General features: G+C 50.2%; 1 protein-coding gene across 2 annotated transcripts in view; it reads left to right on the top strand.

Moving 5' to 3' along the window:
• The window catches only part of VPS13A (vacuolar protein sorting 13 homolog A), a 2196319-nt gene that overhangs the window by 1356321 nt on the left and 818107 nt on the right, over positions 1–21891 (top strand). For both annotated transcript variants that reach the window (XM_078675860.1, XM_078675861.1), the window contains exon 53: positions 2013–2142. In XM_078675860.1, the coding sequence (XP_078531986.1) occupies positions 2013–2142 (130 nt within the window). The remainder of the gene's footprint in view (positions 1–2012; positions 2143–21891) is intronic.

Below are 21891 nucleotides of genomic sequence, written 5' to 3'. Positions count from 1 at the left end.
CTCATCGAGAGTCACTCTCCAGACGAAATTCTGTGCCCATTCGGAAAACATTTACCAGCAGGAGTCATACGTTTACATTTAAGGATTTTATATTGTGCTTATTTCCAGGGATTCACAAAAGTGTGCTCTTAGTGTCTTTAGATAAATATAAAATTCCCCTCACTCGACTGCTGCACTTTAGAGCTATGGAAAATGTGTAGTTATACGCATTTTTCCACAATATTTTATTAATTTAATACAACTAGACAAAGAATACCAGGTATAGCTCATCTACAAATTACATCTTTTTTAGATGGGAAACTGGTTTGATTTTCAACCCACTGCATAGCAGATAAAAAAAACATTTTGACTCACTTTTAACCTTGTGGATTACTCATCAGTCATTCAACACAGTGTGATCAAGTCAGATAATGATCCCAAAAGAGTTTTAAAGCCCTCAAGTCCTGGGACATGGCAGAGATGGTGTTTGACCTCATAGATAGACTATGAGAGGCTTCAGGAATCCTCAATTGTTTTCCAGTCATCTAACAAATCATGTGTCTGCATTTGGATAGTTATCATCAAAGAGTCGCCTTGACCAATCTAATAGCGTAGGCACTAACTAATTTCTTCCAGTGGGCTGCTATTGTTAGTTTGGCCACCAGTAGGATATGCGTTGTGAGTAGTTGGACATTTTTTGTGATCCTTGTCATGTGTGTGGGCATCAAACCTAAAACAATAATCTCGGCATTCATTGGTATCCAGTATTGCCCAGTAGGTTGGTAACCTTGAGAGTGCTCACTGAATATGAATTCCGCCCCTCAATCTTGCTGCCTCTTTAGCATTGTCCATCCAGCCTAAGATACATTGTTTTGAGATTATTCAGTGAAAGTACCAATTAAAAAGATGTTTGTAGAGCATTTCGCTATTTTGTGCACTGGGATGGCCCTGTAGGTCCCGCCACTATGTTTACCACTGGTCTTTTGTGAAAATCTTACCCATTAGTTTCTCCCATCTAGCCATACAGGACCATGTGGCTTGTATGTATATCTGGTTTAATGATGGGCAGTTATTTGAGATGAGCCCTTCAGTGGAATCGTACTCATGAAAACGTTTCTCAAATGTAGCCAGGTCTCATCTGGAAGAATCCCATCTGATGAATTTCCTATCTGAAGAAATTCCTTCACCCCCACCTGCTGAGAAAATGGGAATGTTTGAGTCCCTTTTCAACCTTAACCTTAAATACACATTTATTAGAACAGTTTTTCACTTTAACTTAGGTGTCCATGTATGGTGGGAAAATGCTCTGGAAGTATTTGTGAATATCCAGAAACGTTTGACTTTGTGTGCTTTCCAAGTATTCCCAATCTCCATCCATTGCCCCTTCTCCATTTTGTATGCTTCGTACTGTGGCAAATTGCCTAACATTGCAGATTTATGCTTTAGTACGTGCGGGTTACGATTAGAAATTCTTAGAATCAGACTGGGAACTACTGAATGTATATTACACTGGTGACACTTATGATTGAACAGTAATTTGTGAATTGGGCCAATCTCTTACTTTGGCTACCTTATATAGTATAACATTTCCTGAGTTCACCATCTGTTACCAGGGTGTGAATGGGGGTTATTTATACAAAAGTAGTTTTTTCAATGTGTCTAAGAAATGCACCAAAAGCTCATGATACTTTCTGGGGAGTCACTTGAAAAATAATCATCATCTCCTGCATAGCATGCTACTAGCATATAAATGTTGAGGAAACAATATGGAGAAAAAAGTATTAAATATGCATCTGATTGTTCGTTTCACACCTTTCCTTAGGCTTGAGGCAGCCTTTGATTTGTGCTGTTGATTATTTTAATTATATTCCAGAAAAATGCTTGTTAACTGGACTACTTAGGTCAATGTGTTCACTGATAGAAGCAAGTAATTGTTCCTTCCAGTTGAGAACTTTGATGTTCAGCAGGCATTCTACCCTGTCTTTTGTGTGAATCTACTATTAAACTAATTCTGTTACTCCTTTGGTTTTCAGCTCTTCTGTGGAAAAGGAGGACAAACTTCTTCCTGGCAAAGCAACATTGTACACATGGGAAGATCCAGCAGGCTCCAGAACATTAAATTGGACATGTGAAAATCACAGCGGTGAAATAAGTCAGATTCTTGTACGTATTTTCTATGTTGTTTTCCTCAACCCTCTTTAGGCTTATCTGATAGAGACTTCTAGCCGCAGATTCCTTACCTTTGAATTATCCCCAGGTGCCTGAATGGATCCACAAACTTTTTATGAGCAGTGCCCTTGTGTGCCGGAAGGTGGCATCGTTCAGTTCGGCGTGGCATCGCTGGCATCATCCGCACCAGAAGTGACGTGCACGGTGCCATTTTAGGCGACACCCAGGCGCCCTGATGTCATTTATTTTCTCTCCGCGCCAACCAGTGCAGATCCAGGAAAAGCTATCCCGTAGTCATTTTTTGCTAGTTGTTTTCCATATTTTGTCAGTCTTTTTGAAGTTTACCTCCTGGGGTGGCAGAAATGTCACCAAAGAAGGCCGACTTCAAACCCTGCTGCGCCTGTTACCAACAGATTCCGATGACGCACCCGCACCTTGTATGCCTCTGGTGACTTTAGCAGGACCATGACCCCAAGGCCTTCCCCAACTGCTGCACCGTGCACTGATGCCGATCCCAAGGCCGGCACTTCTGCCACTGCTGATGGCCACCAGTGCCACTATCCTCATCCCCAACTCTAACACTGAGCCGGAGTGGCATCGTCCGACACCTGCACCAGCACCCACTGGACCCTGCCGTCCAGGCAAGAGCGTAAGCCCTATCCTTGTGGAGTAGGATTCAGTGACGAATGGGAGTGGTCACTGGACCTGAAAGATTACCAGCCTTATAAAGAGCAAATGGATTGGTGGGAGGATCTGGGTTAAGTCAGTGGACTGGATACTTCTCCAGATACTGGCATGCTTTCTCCCCCTACTGTGGCAACAGAGGAAAGAGCTTCCTTTGCTGTGCTGGTGCGGAAGGCAGCTGAGGTCCTGGACCTTAACTTGCCATCGGTAGCAGCCAGCAGTAATGTTTGACAGAAGTACTTTAACCAGAAGGTTCCCCATCAGAACTTCTTTTCCCTTTTAATGAGTCACTTACTGACTTCCTGCCTAGGACTTGGTCTAGGCCCAGCACAGGGTCTCCTTTGAACAGGACGATTGCCCGTTGCCACCGCCCTGCTCTAGGAAATTCAAACTTCCACACCCAACACCCCACTATGGAGAGCTTGGTGGTCCAGGACTCCACGTTGCACGTAAATCCTGGTGCATTCCCTACTGCCCCGCCAGATCAGGAATCTAAGATAGTGGACAACTTAGGCAAGGAAATGTTTTCTTCCATTAGCCAGGCATTTCTGTCTGTTATATTATGTTATGTTATGTTATGTTAACTGGTGTTTTGTAAAGCGCTCAGCTACTCAAGCAGAGTGTCCCGGCGCTATCAGACACAGCAAGGCACGGAAAGGGAGTATCTGACAATTATTGGCAAAACAGCCACGTCTTGAGCTCTTTTCTAAATGACAGCAGGTTCTCCATCTTCCTCAAGGACAATGGCAGTGCATTCCAGGCTCGGGCGCAAGATTTTTAAAGGAGCGACCCCCGATCCGAGCACGCCTGATTGCCGGGATCGTGGCCAGTGACAGTGATGCTGAGCGTAAGGCTCTTGCCGGATAGTGGAAGCCAATCCTATTTCTAAGATAACGGGCGCCGGTACCGTGAAGGACCTTAAACGCAATAGTAAGCGCCTTAAACGCGATGCGTTTCCGTATCGGCAACCAGTAGAGAGATTTCAGAAGTCCCGTGGCGTGAGATCTCCGGCCAAGGCCAAAAATTGCTTGCGCCGCCGAATTCTGCACCACCTGCAAGCGCGACAGGAGGTACTCAGGAAGGCCCAGATAAAGCACATTAGCATAGTCCAGCTTTGAGCCTATCGAGGCTTGAACCATGATCTTCCTATGAGCGATGGATAGGAATGGTGTTGGACTTGGCCCTTCTGGCGGGTTCACCCCTAAACTTTTTGCTTGTACTTGTGAATTGGTGGTATTGATTTTTGGGTCTCTGCGCACTTTTCCCTGTGTCCCAGAGTAAAAGTGCGTGCGTATAGTGAGGCTGGCCTGCCCCCCCATAGGAATGCATGGGGAATGTGTGTGTCCATGTTAGTTCCTGATGTGTGGGGAGTGCAGGCTCGAGTTTGGTATGTGCGAACTCGTGAGAGTGAATGCTACGCAATGGTATGTGCGGCGTGTATGTGTCTAGTGGAGAAGTCCCACTTCTAGACATTGATGTGTGTGTGCAGTGAGGGTGCTGGAGCGTGATTGGCTGGAGCTGGCTGGCTGGCAAGCCTGGCTCCAGGAAGTCTGGATGGGTCTGCCCAGGAGTGAGTGGAGAGATCAGCATGAGTGATGTGAGGGAGGGCTGCACCTGGTTCCTGATGGGGCTGGGCTTTCCCCAAACAATGCTGGCTCCGCCCCCTGTGGTGCGTCGAACGACCCTAGCCTCCCCAGTGAATGAAAGGCGTGGTTGGGCCATCAAGGGTGCTCCAAAACCAGCTGCGACTGGTTTCCCCCACCCTGCACCCTGAGACAAAGGATTTACCTGTATAAAAAGGGGCTGTGTCCCCTTACAATTTGTTCTCTGTTCTGTTCCAGGATCCTGAGGGGGCTGCTGCTGTTGCTGGGGCCAGGAGGACGCCACTTGGATTGTCTCCCTGCCTGGAGACCCAGTGAGCTGGCTCTGGGCCCAGCCTTGCCCCCCCTGCCTGCCTGAAAAGACTTTACTGAAGCCCTTCTGTGCTTCTAGCGCCTGGAAGCGATTTTATTTGACTTATAGCGCTAGGAGCGCTTTATTTTGGCCCCAGCGCTCAATAGCGCTTTACTTTGCCTTCTGGCGCCTCGGAGCGCTGAAATTGACTTAACGCTCAGGGCGCTGTTATTTTTGCCAATCGGCTGCCACGCCGCATTTGCCCCATTTTTATATTTTAATTTATCACGAGGGAGCCTACCCCTCGGATAGTGATACCCCGCCTGCCTGCCTGAAACGGGCTACCGCGCTGCCCGCGGCGACCCGGAAGTGTTGGGCCAGCCGGCCAATTGCAGCGCGGCCCGACCGGGAGAAGGACCGGAAGTCCCGCCCTCGGCGCCGCAGTACGAATGAGAGGAGAAGGGCTGCTGGTGCTCACGGGGCTCCCATGAGGGGAGAGAGCCGCCGCAGAACGGAGCCCAAGGGAGCCTAGCGGAGACTGCCTCCAGGCCCCGGAGCAACCGGTGAGTGCATGCCAACGAGAGGGAGGGACGTCGGGGCACATTGCAGGTGCCCGCCCCCCCGGTAGTACTGAGAGGCCCGTGGGGCCTCCCTTGAGTCTGAGTCCCCCGTGAGGAACTCCAACGACGCCCGCATTTTGGTGATTGGAGACCCGAGGCTCCTGTGGGCAATTTGTGCATTTCTTCGAGCCCACGAGGCTCCACGCCCACATCAGTGACGAGCCCCGAGTGGCTCTGGGGGCATTTTCTTTACTTAGAGCCTGAGAGGCTCAGCGGCGCCACACTTGGTCTTCGAGTCCCCAGAGGGTGGACTCCATCGTCGGGGGCAGTGTGTCTCGAGCCCTGAGAGGCTCGAACGTCGTGCAGGGGCATTCTTTCCTAGAGCCTGAGAGAAGGTTCCCAGCCCTAGCCCATATTGTTCTTGAGCCCTGAGAGAGGCTCAGCAGCGCCACAGTTGTATTTAGAGCCTGAGAGGCTCAAAGCCCATCATTGTTTTAGAGCGCAGAAGCTCTTAAGTGCCAGTCTATTGTTTAAGAGCCTGGGAGGCTCAGGAGGGCCATTCTGTTTGGTTAGAGCCACGAGGCTCTTGGGGGACACAAGTGCTTTGTGCAGAGCCTGAGAGGCTCCAACGTTGTCCCCACCATCATTGCTTCACAGCTGCCCAGCACTTCGTGGGCAGCTGCTACGTTTAGGCCCCTGACACTGGGACACAGGGCGTCCTAGCCCTGGAGAGGCCAGTTGGCCTAGGGACAGTCACAGGTGGTGACTAATGTGATTTTGCGCTATTGTATTCTTTGATACACCTCTGAATGTTTTTAGGCATCATGTGTTTTTCTTCCCTGCACCTCTGAATGTGTTTTTATGCGTCATGTGCCTTGTTCTTACACCTCTGAATGTGTTGTTTATGCATCATGTGTTCTCCTGTGCTGCACCTCTGAATGTGTTTTGATGCATCATGTGCTTTGTTCTCACACCGCTGAATGTATGTTATGCATCATGTGTTATGTGCTTATGTTATGTTATGTTATGTTAATTGAGGCTTATTGAGCGCACTAACACCCGAAGGTTTCTTGGCGCTAACTGGAAAGACATGTGAATGAACGGAAAAGAATTTATTCAGGAAGGGTAAACAGAAGAGTCTTGAGGAGTTTCCTGAACGGAAAAAGGGAGTTGCTAGATTTAATAGTCAGAGGAAGGGAGTTCCAGAGCCTGGGGGCAAGGAAAGCAAAACGACGGCCACCAAATTTATGAAGTTTAAATTTGGGGATGACAACCAAGTGATGGGAAGCTGAACGAAGGAAGCGGGCAGGTTGGTACAAGGTAATCCGGGATTTCAAAAAAGCAGGGCAAGGACAGTGAAGGGATTTGAATGCCAGGCAGCCCATCTTGAAGGCCGCTCTCTCCTTCACTGGCAACCAATGGAGCCTGTGAAGCAGGGGCCTTGCCGATTGCCACTTAGGGATCTTGAATATGAGGCGGGCTGCCTGGTTTTGGACCACCTGAAGACGGTGTAAGAGGAAGCATGGGAGTGCATGATAAAGGGAATTAGAAAAATCCAGGCGCGATATGACAAGGGACAAGACGACCTGACACAGGGCCGCGTGTGGGAGTAGGTGCCTGATCTTCCGGATTTTTCGGAGTTGAAACATACACGAAGAAATCGTGGCACCCACTTGGGCCTTAAGTGACAGTTCGGCATCGATTGTCACCCCCAGACTCCTGACGGACTTGAGAGGTGTCGGGGGGGAACCCAAGTCAGGAGGCCAAAACTGCGGGCCCCAAAAAGTGGCACTGGCGCCCGGAAGGAGTAGCTCAGTCTTTCCAGGATTGAGTTTCAATTGATTCTCATTCATCCATTGATGGATATGGATCATAGCGGCGTGGAAGTTGTTAGTTGCCTGAAGAGAATCATGTGGAAAGATGAGCTGCAAGTCGTCAGCGTAATTGAAGACGCTGACGTCCCAGTTGTGAAGGGAGGAAATTAAAGGACGCAAATAAAGATTAAACAATAGCGGGGAGAGTGAAGAACCCTGGGGAACACCGCAAGTGATGGGGGATTTGGTTGCAGTGAAGGGGCCAAGGCGCAATACCCCTACAGGTATTGTGATACTTAGGTGGTTGTTTTTCTCCTAGTACAGGTGGTGCTAGTGAGGTCCTGGTTCCCTGTGTGACCTGTTCCTAGGGTGGTTAGGGTTGCGTAGGTGGTACTTACCTGTTACCAGTAGATACGGGTTGTGTGCTCTATTTTTATATTCTGTGCTACAGTGATTTTCTATGCTATGTTCTAAGTGAAATTCTAACAGTATTTCAAGTTCTAAAAGTGCTAATTCCTGACATTGGTCCAGGTGGCCCTGTCTTGTACATATCCCTTGTAAATTCTGCCCGTGCTTGTTGGCACATTGTAAAGTGTGTGTTTTTATCTAATGTGTTTTGGTGTAATACAAAGGCGATTTTTATATATAACCTTGTGTGGAATTTCCTTTGTGGTGGGCCTTGGGTGTTGTTGCTGGGGTGCGTGCACAAATACTTAACTCACATCGCCTCCAAGTTTAGCCTTGCTGCTCGCGCCACGTTACCTAGAGGGTGAGCAGGGGTTATCTTGGCGTGTAACTCCCTTGCCCTGACTTGGGAGTGGTGGTCTCTGACGGACTTTGGCGCAAGCCCTGGCCAGCCAGGGATCCCATTTCTAACAAATGGGAGGAATTTTCTTAACATTTTAAGCATGCCAAAACATTGTCCAACCAGGCCCAGAATCTGTGGTTTCAAAGTGAGGCAATTATCAATCTTCACTCCCAGATTCTTAGCCACCATGGTGTCAGCGGCAGGTGGAAACATATGCGCAGGCCACCAGGACTTCCAGCAGGGGTCCGGAGGGCAACCAAAGAAAAGAACCTCCGATTTGTCTGAGTTGCATTTCAGCTGGTTTAGTAGGAACCATGCAAAGACAGCGCCCAGACAGTTCTTAATACGCTCTCCATCGAAATCCGTGTGCTTTCCGCAGGTAAAGAGAAGCTGAGTGTCGTCGGCGTATGAGACAATCTGGGCTCCATAAGACTCAGCCAGTGCCGCCAGGGGGGACATATAGATATTAAAGAGAGTGGGGCTCAGGATAGACCCCTGCAGAACACCCACCTCCAAAGGCGGCACCACGGCTGAGTATGGGGGGCCCAGATCGTCTGTTGGTGGTCAGAGAGAAAAGACTTGAACCATCTGAACACCGTTCCCCCTATACCGATCTCCCAGAGTCTTGCAAGGAGGCGGTCGTGGGGAACGGTGTCAAACGCCGCCGATAAATCCAACAACACCAGCAATGCTTTACCTCCGTTGTCCTGGACCTCTTTGATGGCCTCCGACACCTCTTGCAGTGCCGTGTCGGTGCTCATATTCGCCAGAAAACCGGACTGGATGTGATGGAGAACCCCATGGGCTTCCACAAAGTCCGAAAGAACGGACTGCACGTGCTTTTCCGCGATCTTAGCCAGGACCGGGAGCAGAGATATAGGCCGATAATTGGCATGAATGCTCGGGTCTAGGGAAGGCTTTTTTAAAAGAGGAAGAACAGAGGCCTGTTTCCAGGCCGACGGCACTACCCCTATCTCAAAAGAGTGATTAAGAATCGGATTAATGATGGGGTTGATAGTATGTGCAATTTTGGCTAAACACTTAGCGGGACAGGGGTCCAGTGGGGAACCAGATTTCATTTTTGACAAGGATTCCAACGAGGCTTTAAGCCCAATCGGGGGGAAATTGGACAGTGTAGGTTATCCAGAGGCAGGCAAGAGAGAAAGGAGTCCTGGATTGGGAGTTACCACTGGTGCTGCAGGTTGAAAAGGTATCTGGATGCTTTTGATTTTTTTAGCAAAGAAGTTCGCCATTTGAATGACCCAAGCTTCAGAAAAAGAGCTCTTGGGTGTAATAGAGGTCGGCGATGTAAATTCCTTCACAATCAAGAAGATTTCCTTACTAGTGTTAGTGGCCTCATCAATCCGCTTAGCAAAGTAGGATTTCTTTTCCGCATAGATTTCCCTATGATAGGCCTTAATGCAACGCCTATAGGCCTCCTTCAGTGGTTCAGTGTAGTTCACACGCCACGCTCTTTCGGCCTTCTTACAAATCCTGCGGCAGGTATTGAGCGCTGGCGTAAACCAGGGTGCCGAGGCACGAGAGGAGATCTTAGGCCCCAACTGAGGGGGTACTAACTCCCTTAGGCACTGCGTGAGCCACAGTTGGAAAAGCTCCAGATCCTCCTCCTTGTTGCCCGTAAGTGGACAAGGGTACACCGTCATGTACTGTGCGACCATATCCGCTGACACCCGATGAAAAGCACGAGGTATCAGGGATTGGCGGCCAGGCCCTCTAATAGTGGAGCTAGACTTGTGCAGAATGTCAAAATTCACCAACATATGGTCAGACCATAGCACTGGTTTGGGTATGGCGACTACAATGGGAATCGTAGAAAAAATCTGATCCCGCGTGTGCCCTTTGTTATGGGCACTGTTCCCAACAACCTGAGCGCGTGGGCGCGCGCGCACGATGGTCACCCGGAGCGCGCAGTGTCCTGGATTAAGTGCGCACACAGCTCACAGACATCCCTATGAGACAGGTCGCGCTGCCGCTTTTAAAACGCGAGCGGCGCGAAATCCAGGCGGGAGGCAGAGTGTTGCAGGCAAGCAAAGCCCATTGTGCTCAAAGTGCTTCAGCTTCAGCCCCTCTCCACACCCCCACCGTCCTGTGTGGACCCCGGGCTGAGACCGCTTCGGGGGCACACAACAGCCGCCCGAGTATTTCACAGGTCTTTAAAAGACCATTTGCACGTTAATGAGCTTTGTCTTTTTTTTCACCCCTTCTTAGCCCCTGCATCTCCACACTTCCTACTGGCACAAAGGGAGAAAGCACGAACATGCAAGAGGCAGAGGGGGCATGAAAATCATCGATTGCGGTGGGCTCGCTGCGCCCGGCAAAAAGACAGTTGTAATTTCTTATCAAGTGTGTGTGGGCCGCCTTGGTCCGGATTTAAAGAGGGGCGTGAAATAAGAGTAGTTGCTGGCAATAAACAGTTCCAAATTATCTATGCTTCGGCTTTGTATTCCGACCTCCTCCAAATTCAACGCAGGCTTCGTTTATGAATTGTTCGTTGTGCCATCAGCCCCGGGAGATCAGAAGGTGTTTGTGAATTGTTTCAAGGCGTTGTCTGTGGCGGAAGAAAGCCATGTATTCAAAACATAAATCGCACTAAAATAGTCCTATTTTTCCATCAAAATGTCATGCGGTGCTGATGGCTCTGAGGATAATTGTCACAGAAGCGCTGCCCACGTTTTGTATGACCAGAGAAATGGAAATGAAACCCACCACCGACACGCATGGAGAGGTGAATAATGGGGTGAAATCTACGAGGTTGTGTGTGTTTTTTAATAGATGTGCACGGTGATAGAATACACTGCTCTGTCAAGTATCCTTTCAGTATTCAACTTTTGAATTTTTCTTGTTTTTTAAAGAATTTTTTTATCTGTATCAAGGGTGATCGAATTTTTTTTTTTTTTTACTTTCGCTCTGTCTTACCATAGCCTAGCAGGACTGCCTAGGAAATGCTGTTTATTACTAAATATGACACTTAAAGGACGATAACAATTACGCCACGCGCATAAAGGGAACGTCTATTGCAGGCCAACTACTAGAGGCCAGGCTCTGATGGTCCTGGACCGCAGCTCGCTCTGGTCTCCATCTCCTCGAGGTTAACGGCAGCTCAGGCAGCAGGGGCTTTTGGAGACAGAGGGGGAGAGAGCCGAGAGGGAAAACAGATCAAAGTAGGAGGGAGTGTGTGTGTGGCTAGAGAGAGACATAAGCGATCAGAGGCAGAAGAGAGAGGGAAGATGCAGAGAATGTATAGATGGAAAGATAGAGAGCAAAAGAAGGGGGGAGCGGGGCGGGCTTGGACATTTTTGCCAACCTTTCTCTGATTGAGCTTCCAGCTCTATGCGGATGTTCTGAAGTTTTGAAATCCATTAGCGATTTCTCAGGCTCCCCAGAGCACACGAGGAGCGACTTCAGAAACCTTGTGTGGTTTGACCAAGGTAGAACCCCAAGTCCATCAATGGCTGCTCAGACAGTGATGGGATGACCACCACTTCCATCTCTAACCCTGCCCCATCAGAGTCCACGCCTCATCTCTCGGGCCGGCAAATCGAATTGCAGCGTCCAACCGTGGCTTGCGGCCTGAATCTGCCTGCCTACAGCCAGCCTTGCACACCAAAGTTGCTGCCTGCAATGGAAAATCCAAAAGTGCAAGGCCAGAAGTAGTTAGTTATGGGATCCCAGTCTACTGCCTCTGAAGATGTCCAGGGTTTCATCAACAGGCAATTGACATGCATACCTGGATGGTGGTAAAACAATACGTTTATAATAAGTTGACAATAATTTGATAATCATGTGACGTATATACATTCAGGTAGAGTCATGATGGGTCATTCATATATTGAAGGATAGCCACTGATGAATAGGACATCAGCACACTTTGTAGCATTGCTGAGTGCAGTCTCGAGGCAGAGACTCAAACTTTAAACGCTAGACTATTTTCATGTTGTGCACAGTACAAGCTAATGCACAGACAGGTTGTAAATGCACTCCACACCGGGATTGGATACAGTTAACACTTTTTGTTTTGTAGCATTTATTCAGTCTAGGTAAACTTGCTGGCGCGTGTCACTCATAGTCGTTGAAATGTCACTCATATTTACACTGAATTTATGAAAATATCACACACAGCAATCTGAAACCTTGGCAGCTATGGATTAAATTGCAAGGAGTATCTGGCAGTGAATTAAAGAGGGCGATGTTAAATTTCACTGCCAGAGGACTTCAGAGCCAGAGCTTCGGGCACCGGCATTCTTCTATTTACAAATTAAGCATGGACTTTCTATACTTCCTCAACAGGAAGTAATATCCAAGACAAACAGGTTTGTCAGTTCTTTAACTTAACGTATTTCTAGAAGTGCAGCAACCGTGGAGCACATTTCCCTTTGAACAGCATTCATGCTTGGACACATCTATACTCCATATGAACCATTTATTTTCTGCCACAGCAATTATGGAACATATCTACCATGGCTCAGTAACAATGAGGCATACTACTAATGGGCACAGCATATTGACCATCTTCATGAAAACCCATTGACATGCCCAACATAAATGAGCGCTCGAAGTTTAGCACTTTACTAAACCAGTTATCATTGTCTACAAGTAAGCCTGGTTAATATGCAAATTACATTACTACATCAGAAGATTTATTTTAGTATGTGGAGTTCAGTGTTGATTGCCGTACAAACCGTGCATACTTTAAATGGTCATAGTCAGTTATCCCTCTGGGCGGGATCAATTAAGGCTCAGATTTGAGATTTTCAGAAACAATGAGATTGATCATCTTCAGCTAATACTCACTGCCAGTGCTCATTGAGGCGCTGTGCCACTCCATTTGATGAGTAGTTGTTTGCTCTTGGTTCAGGACTTTTTGAGGGGATTCCGGGTGCAGCGTATACAGTGTCTCATACTCTTTGAACAGTGATTCTGGGACATACTTTTCTGGGCACATAACATCTGAGACCTGAGGTTTGCTGGTCAAAATCTTCTGAGAACTGATGACTCATGGCAAACAACTACAGAGTGCAGGAACTCAGACAGCACAAGTGTGGATCATGGTTTCTGACACAGTGACAGTTTTTTTTCCCTGAAGTGCAATATGATGGGGTAAATCTCCCTGACATAACAGTGTATTTTTTTCCCCGCTCTCCGAAGACTGATATACGTTATACACAATTGTCCCTACGTGTCATAATGGACCTTTATTAAGGTTTCAGGAAACAAATGCTTCAGCATACTCATGCCCACACCTCAACCAATACTACAACTAATCACCCTTTACAGGTTCAGCTGAAAATCTATTAACCCAAAATTTAAAAAAAAAAGAATTGTGAAATGTATTTGACTCTATTCTTACTGAGCAACTTGCCAAGATATTATATGATAACTGGCTAATCAGCTAGGCGACCATAGCAAATTCTCTCTAATTCTCTAATGACAGTAGACATTTTTTTGTACAAATTTTTAGTTCCGGTAATAGATGCACCTTACAGGAAACAGTTTAATCTTAAAAGAAATAATATGCGTACAGCATTAGTTGCTGAGATTAACAGGCGATCTGATTTCCTCTGATGTGTTTTAAGAAAAGAGGAATGCTGTGCGGATTTCGTAGGGTGTGAAAAAACGGATCCAAGAACGTCTTTCAAGTTGATTTTACTTTTCATTGAGTTGAATCAAGGTGGCATAGATAGTTGTTTTCCCATTCAACAGTGAGCTGGGGAGAGATATTATGATCTGAACTGTGGGACTGCTTTCAGTGCCTGACATAGAAGGGTTCAGAAGAGGATAATTAACAACCTACACAAGAAAAGTAAATTGATCCTAAGTAGAGTAAATCCAGTGTGCACAGGGTGTGTCAAGGCAGTGTGATGTAAGCTATGGAAAGATAAGTTCTGTCTGCTCGCACTCTTGGGGTCTACATCTGTGGGAGATTGGTAAGTTAGCTACTCGCGTTCCTTTGAAATCAAGGGCTGCTTTGCCTAGTCGCTGCCAAACCCAAATAAAGTACAATTTCTTCAATCTACTAAGACCAGAAATGTCACCACTGATTAACAGCGAAGCATAGGTGGTTACTATGAGACCACGGCAGGAATTTCAAAAACACATCCTCGGTAAAAAGTGCTGATGTCAGTGTTTTTCCTCTGAGATGAGGGAATGCTCTTTATGGGTCCTAGTCACTACGTTTCTGGTGTGACTGTGAAACTTTCTCTTATTTGGCTGAAACAGTATGGTAGCAGACTATGGCTTTATAACTGGCTTGATTAAGGGCAGTATAAACGTATTAACCTTCAAAATATCAGAATATACACAACATCGTTTGGCTTTGGTGTAGTCGACATAACTTGGCGTTCTTTACTGCACGAACATATCATGCTAACATAAGTATAAGGGTACTGGCACTCAGGGCTGTTCTTGCCAAGAAGTTTTGTGCAACAACTAAGCTGTTTGAATGGCTACTCACTTTCACTCATTCATTGAATGTTTTAGTTTTTTTCTAGACAATGCATGTCTCTGCGAGGCTTTTCTTTACTATGATCCCCAATATAACCCTTTCTAGACTCTCTCCTACTCTACCCCTCCTTGCATCATCTGACACCTCTTTTACTATACCGATCCCCTAAAACAAACCTTTCTAAACTCTTCCCTCTGACTCCTCCCCGCCCAAACTCCTTTTTACTCATCCAAAAGCCTCCTCCTACTGCAAAAAAAAAAAAAAAAAATCTTTCACTCTTTATCCCTCCACTATCCTTTTCAATCAAAATTAACAGACTAACATATTCACTTCTCAACGTCCATATTCAACTATACTAATTCACCATCAATCCTTTATGGGTACTGGAGTGGCGTGCTACTCGCCCGAAAGGCGCTTCAACACCCATCAGGGGTAACAAGTGCTATATGAATGCAAACCTTTCTTCCCCTTTTATCCCTCCGCTATCCTTCTCACTCCAAATAACTGACTAATATCCACCACTGAAAGTACTTCATATTTCACCATATTAATTTACCACTAATCCTTTATGGGCTTCATGAATAGCATGCGTCAACACCCCATCAGGGGTAACAAGCACTATATAAATACAAAACTTTTTCCTCCTCTAATCCTTCTGCTATCATTCCAAACCCAAATAACTGGCTAACCTATCCACCACTTAAATTTTACTTGCATGTTTCACTCTCCTAATTCAACAGTAATCCTCTATGGGTCCCGGAGTAGTGTGCTACTTGCCGAAAAAGCGCTTCAACGCCTCGTCAGGGGTAGTAAGCGCTATATAAATGCAATTACAATACAATACAATAAGGAATCCTTTCTCTGTGAATACTTCAGTGCTCTCCCACTTCATGTACGTTGGTGAGCAGGAATCTCTGCCAACAACAAAACGGAATAATAATAGTCATGCTGTTTCATTCACAAAATGTCCTACTTGAGCCCTCTTTACAAAAATATAGCCTAACTAAAATACCTTTCTTCGTCATATTCCCAAAGTGTACTCCCCTGTGTAACGAATTCATGTAATTGTGTGTATATCTAAATTGAAAACCTGCCTTAAGACATTTCATGTGGCGCTACACGTGTGGAAATGCACTCTCTTTTCACTTTTTTAAGCAAAGGTTTGGAGTGATATTTGACGCTGCAACCACATACGCAGTCTGGTTCCCGGCGCACATAGCCTTAGTTGCAGCGCACAGAGACCTTATACTGCCGCACACAGAGGAAATAAATTAGAGGGAACATTGGTTATGGGTAGGGGATGCCAGATACGGCATCAAGCCCAGAGGTTTGGTAATATCTAGAAGCTTGATGGTATCCGCCGCATCTGCCACATCCATATGGATGTTAAAATCGCCTAAAAGTAGGCAGTGTTTAAACTTCACACTCATCGACAAAATCACAGAATCTAGCTCCTTATGAAATAACCCGGTCGGACCCGGGGGTCTGTAGACCAGCAGTCCAGCGCAAGATTGGGCCGGTGAGAGCGTCAAACAAAAGCCCAGTGCCTCAGCCCCATGAATATCTTCCGTTGGAACAATGGAACATTTGAAACGTGTGTCTATCACCAGTGCCACTCCACCCCCCTTGCCAGTTCCCCGATCTTTCCTAAGCATGAAATAATTTGGGGGAAGAGCATTGGCAATATCTGAAAGAAACAGGTTAGTATTAGATTCCTTACCTTAGAATATCCCCAGGCGTCAGTCTGGATCCGGAAACTTTTGCGTAGCAGTACCCCTGCGCGTCGGTAGGCGTTGTCTGCAGGCGTCCCCTGCGGCTCCGCGTCCGTCGTCGGCGTCGTGCGCCGTGATGACGTCGCTGGAGAATATAGACGCCGCCTCCGCGCGCTGACGTCAGTTCTTCTTTTTGCCTGGGCGCGGACCACGACGTGGAGTCCTGCGTCGACTGCCGGGCCTTGACGACTAAGGCTAGACGGGAGCGGTCCCGCAAGCTTCTCGAGCTCCGGGTGTCGGCCCCGCGTCGAGAGCGGTCCCGGTCCGGCCGGAGGTCGAGGGAGCGGTCGAGAGAACGGTCGCGGAGCCGCCACGAGCGCTCCGGAAGTCGTCACCATTCCTCCGGTTCCTCAGGTAAGAAACACAGGAAGTCGGGGCGTCGTCATCGCACCCCCGACTCCCCCCGACGCTCGCGCGATGCGGCCGGGGGTTCGGGTAGCCCCACCCCCGCGGCCCCGCGTGGGTCGCCGACGCTGCCTGCCCCATACCCGTCGGTCCCTGGGCAAGGCGCGTCGCGCGAGGAGATAGAGGAGTTCCTCATGGCCATGAGGGCGCTGTCTCCTCCGACGGGGCCTACGGCGCCTGCGGGCCCGGTGGTCCCGTCCGGGGGCCCGAGCGGTTCGGGTGCTCCTGCCCCGACGCCGTCGGGTGCTCCGGCCCCGACGCCGCCGGCGGCTCCGGCGCCGCTGGGCCCTTCGGGGTCGACGCCGGCTGGTCCTCCGGCCTCTCCGGCGCCGATTCCATCGGGGCAACCCATGGTGCCGCCTCCGCGCGGCGCGCGACTCCGTCGCCGGCTCCGGGCGGCGCCACCCCCACTCCCTCTCCTACTCCGGACGTGGAGTCGGACCGGCGTCGCCCGACGCCTAGTCCGGCGCCGATGAGGCCCATTGGCCCCGTGGAGCCGGTCTACATCGTTGACTCAGAATATGGTGAGGATGAAGATTATGGAGAGGGTTGGGAGGGGTCTGAGGACCCTCTGTCACGCGAGTGTCAGTACGACGTGGACTGGACAGGTGACTTGGGTGAGGCCAGTGGTCTGGATGATTCTCCTAACCCTGGTTTTGTCTCGACTCCTACTGTGGCTTCGGAGGCTGGGGCTGCTTATTCAGTGGTGTTGATGAGGGCTGCCAAGGCTTTACGCCTTGAGCTCCCCGTCGCTAAAGTGAGGCCTAACATCCTCACCGAGGTCTTCAAACCGCAGTCATGCCCACAGGAGCCTCTGCTGCCGTTCAATGAAGCCTTGACAGACGTTCTTTTGGGCACGTGGTCCAGGCCCGCTTCAGGTTCGCCTGTTGATAGGAACGTGGCCAGACGCCACCGTCCGTGTCCGGACGACCCTAAGTTCCTGTCCACCCATCCCACCCCTGAGAGTCTGGTGATCCAGGCCTCCACTTCCCAAACCGCATTCCCGTCGGCCCCGCCTGACCGGGAATCAAAGAGGTACGACCAGTATGGCAAGAAGGTCTTCTCGTCCCTGAGTCTGGGACCGCGGTCTTGCAACACCGCATGCCTCTTGGGCCGCTACACCCACTCTCTGTGGGATACGGTTGCGGAGTGTCTGCCGCAATGCCCGCAGGAGGTACGGGACAAGCTCGGCCAGGCTATGATTGAAGGCCGAGACGCGGCGAGATATTCCATCAGGTGTGGCCTTGATACGACCGACTCGCTGGGCAGAGCGATGTCCACGACGGTGGCGATTCGTCGCCACGCCTGGCTGACATCCGCCAACTTTTCGACGGATGTCCAAAATACTTTGATGGACATGCCGTTCGATGGCAGTCGCCTGTTTGGCGACAAAGCGGACCACGCGCTTGAGCGCTTCAAGGACTCTAGGGTCACGGCTAAGTCCTTGGGTCTCTCGACCCAGCGCCAGCAAACGGGTTCGTTTCGCTCCTTTCGTGGCCACGGAAGGGGCGGTCCCACACGTGCTGCCAGCCACGCACCGCAGAATACTTCTCAACGCGGTGGCGGCCGTGGATTCCGCCGTGGAGGCGGTCGGGGACAACGGCGGGGTCAGACCACACCTCCCCCCGCAGCATCAGCCTCCAAATCCTCCTAGTCCGAGCTTTCAGGCCCATGTGACGCCAGTGGGTGGCAGGGTTCGCCATCACCACTCCCGCTGGCGCACTATCACATCGGACAGGTGGGTGCTGCAGCTCGTCCGAAGGGGCTACTCCCTCCCCTTCGAGACCACTCCTCCAGCCATGCCACCGCAGAACCACCGTGTGTCGGGGGACCACTTGACACTTCTGCAGGAGGAAGTTACGGCCCTCTTGGCCAAGGGGGCCATCGAGCGCGTTCCTGGGCCAGAAGTAGGGTGTGGTTGCTATTCCCACTACTTTCTGGTACCCAAGAAGGACAAGGGGGGCCTGCGTCCTATCTTGGATCTACGGAACGTCAACGGCTTCCTCCGGAAGGAGAAGTTCAAGATGTTGACTTTGGCTCAGGTCTTGGCTGCTCTAGACCCGCAAGACTGGATGGTGGCATTGGACTTGCAGGATGCGTATTTTCACATCCCCGTCCTGCCGGCCCACCGGCGTTACCTGCGGTTCACGGTAGGCCACGAGCACTTTCAGTTTATCGTGCTCCCATTCGGCCTTACCAGCGCCCCACGGGTGTTCACGAAAGTGATGGCGGTGGTCGCAGCTCATCTGCGCCGGTTAGGGGTTTCAGTCTTCCCCTACCTCGACGACTGGTTGTTGAAGGCGGGCTCGCCCCAGACAGTCGTCCACCACCTTCAGATGACGGCAGACCTCCTGCACGAGCTGGGGTTTTCCATCAATGTGCCGAAATCACACCTGTGTCCCTCTCAAAAGCTCCTTTTCATCGGAGCGGTTCTGGACTCGGCGCAGTTTCGGGTTTATCCTCCGGAACGGCGGGTCCGGGATATACAGGCTTTGATTCCCATCTTTCAGCCGTTATCCCGGGTTTCGGTCAGGTTGACGCTGCGGCTGCTGGGGCTGATGGCTTCCTGCATCCTTCTGGTGCATCACGCCCGGTGGCGGATGCGGGCTCTGCAGTGGGACCTGAAGTTTCAGTGGGCCCAGCATCAGGGCAACCTATCCGACCATGTCCTGATCTCGGAGGGCGCTGCGAGACAGTTGCAGTGGTGGCTTACGGACCGCGATTGGGTCAGAGGCAGATCCCTCTCCCTTCCCCAACCGGAGCACGTAGTTGTGACGGACGCGTCCCTCCAGGGCTGGGGAGGCCACTTGGGAGAGGCGGAGATCAGAGGCATCTGGTCTCCGGCGGAGTCCCGGCTCCATATCAACATGTTGGAGCTGCGGGCGATTCGCCTAGCACTGAAGGCATTCCTCCCCTTTGTCAACAGGAGTGTAGTGCAGGTGTTCACGGACAACACCACCGCCATGTGGTACTGCAACAAGCAGGGCGGAGTGGGGTCGTGGACCCTTTGCCAGGAGGCCCTGCGTCTCTGGCAATGGCTGGAACGTCAGGGCGTGACTCTGACGGTTCAACACCTGGCGGGTTCTCTGAACGCCAGGGCGGACGAACTCAGCCGTCGGTGCTCGGTGGATCACGAATGGCGTCTGAACTCGGACGTGGCGAAAGGCCTCTTTCTGCAATGGGGAGAGCCTTGGTTAGATCTATTCGCCGCAGAAGAGAACGCGCAATGTCATCAGTTCTGCGCGTTGGAGTTTCCAAGACTGCACTCGCACGGCGACGCCTTTCGGCGCGAGTGGAGTTGCGGTCTGTTGTACGCCTTTCCGCCTATACCACTTCTGCCCAGAGTGCTGAAGAAGATCAGGCGCGACCGGGCCCAAGTTATCCTTGTGGCTCCGGGCTGGGCTCGAAGGTACTGGTATCCCGAGCTACTCAGCATGTCAGTCGGTCCCTCGATCCGCCTGCCCCTTCAGGAGGACCTTCTGTCGCAGCAGCAGGGGACGGTCCTCCACCCGAACCTGTCCAGTCTCCACCTCCATGCGTGGAGATTGAGCGGCGACAGTTGAGGCCATTTGACTTGCCTCCTGAAGTCTGTAATGTGATTCTGGCAGCCAGGCGTCCCTCCACAAAGTCGGTATACGCCTGCCGGTGGAACAGATTTGTGGCATGGTGCACAGCAAAGGCTGTGGATCCCCTTTCTGCCCCTCTCTCCGAGGTTCTCCTCTTTCTTCTCTCTTTTGCCCAGCAGGGCTCTGCTCTGGGCACTATCAAGGGCTACCTTTCTGCCCTTTCCGCCTTCTTGAGGCTACCTGATCAGCCATCTTTGTTCAAGTCCCCTATTGTAACGAGATTCTTGAAGGGCATCACGCACATGTATCCACCTGTTCCGTTCGTGATGCCTCAGTGGGACTTGAACCTGGTTCTGACTTTCTTGATGTGCGCTCCCTTTGAGCCGCTTCATTCCTGTCCTCTCCGTCTCCTGACTTTAAAGACGGCCTTCCTGGTTGCTATCACCTCTGCCAGGAGAGTGAGTGAGCTCCAGGCTCTTTCTGTCAAACCTCCTTTCATGTCCATTCATCCAGACAAGGTGGTTCTGAGGACTAGACCTTCTTTCCTGCCCAAAGTAGTTTCTGCTTTTCACATCGGGCAGTCCATCACCTTACCCTCCTTCTTCCCGCCTCCGCATCCTTCAAAGGATGAAGAGCGGCTCCATCGTCTGGACCCAAAACGTGCGCTTTCATTTTATATGGATCGCACTCGCCAGTTCCGGGTGGATGACCAACTGTTTGTTGGCTACGTGGGTGCGAAGAAGGGACGGGCGGTGCATAAGCGGACCATCTCTCGGTGGGTCGTCCTGTGCATCAAAGCGTGCTACTCTTTGGCTCGGAAGGAGCCTCCTGTTGGGCTGAGAGCCCATTCCACTCGGGCCACGGCGGCTACTACTGCCCTGAACCGGGGAGTCCCTTTGCAGGACATTTGCCAGGCGGCTACGTGGGCCTCGCTGCACACCTTTGCGAGGCACTACTGCCTGGACAGTCAAGTCCGGAGGGATGGCTTCTTTGGCCGTTCGGTCCTCCAGGACTTTCTGGTGTAGGATTGTATTGGTTCGCAGACCCACCACCGGGGTTGGTATTGCTGGGGTATCTATTCTAAGGTAAGGAATCTAATACTAACCTGTTTCTTTCAGATGAACAAGTTACTTACCTTCGGTAACGATATATCTGTAAGAAACAGTAGTTAGTATTAGATTCCTTACCGCCCCACCCATCCTCCCCGTTCTGCGAACTGATACCTAGGGTTAAGGACATCCCTTTCAGGGCCCTAGTTTCTAATGGCACCAGTGTTGGTTCTCACATGGCTCTGCGTGTTCTGGCGCGGAAAAGCTGTGTGCAAAGAACTGACGTCAGCGCGCGGAGGCGGCGTCTATATACTCCAGCGACGTCATCACGGCGCACGACGCCGACGACGGACGCGGAGCCGCAGGGGACGCCTGCAGACGACGCCTACCGACGCGCAGGGGTACTGCTACGCAAAAGTTTCCGGATCCAGACTGACGCCTGGGGATATTCTAAGGTAAGGAATCTAATACTAACTACTGTTTCTTACAGATATATCGTTACCGAAGGTAAGTAACTTGTTCATCCGGACCGGACGACTCGCTAAGCCAAGTGTCCGTCAGGAAAAGGCACGTGGGTTTGCATTCTGATAATAGATTAAACAAATCCAACGCGTGTTTACTCACAGACCACGTGTTCAGAAGAGCACAGGTGATGTTGCTCTCAGAAGATCCCAAACCCGGTGTAGAAACAAAGTGGATGCCCCGCTCCGGGGTGACCCTCTCCAGAGG

The sequence above is a fragment of the Lissotriton helveticus genome, chromosome 2_1 (genome assembly GCF_964261635.1).
Source record: "Lissotriton helveticus chromosome 2_1, aLisHel1.1, whole genome shotgun sequence".
Lineage (NCBI taxonomy): Eukaryota > Metazoa > Chordata > Amphibia > Caudata > Salamandridae > Lissotriton > Lissotriton helveticus.
Note: the sequence above shows the minus strand (reverse complement) of the source record. Positions and strands in the feature narration are given on the sequence as shown.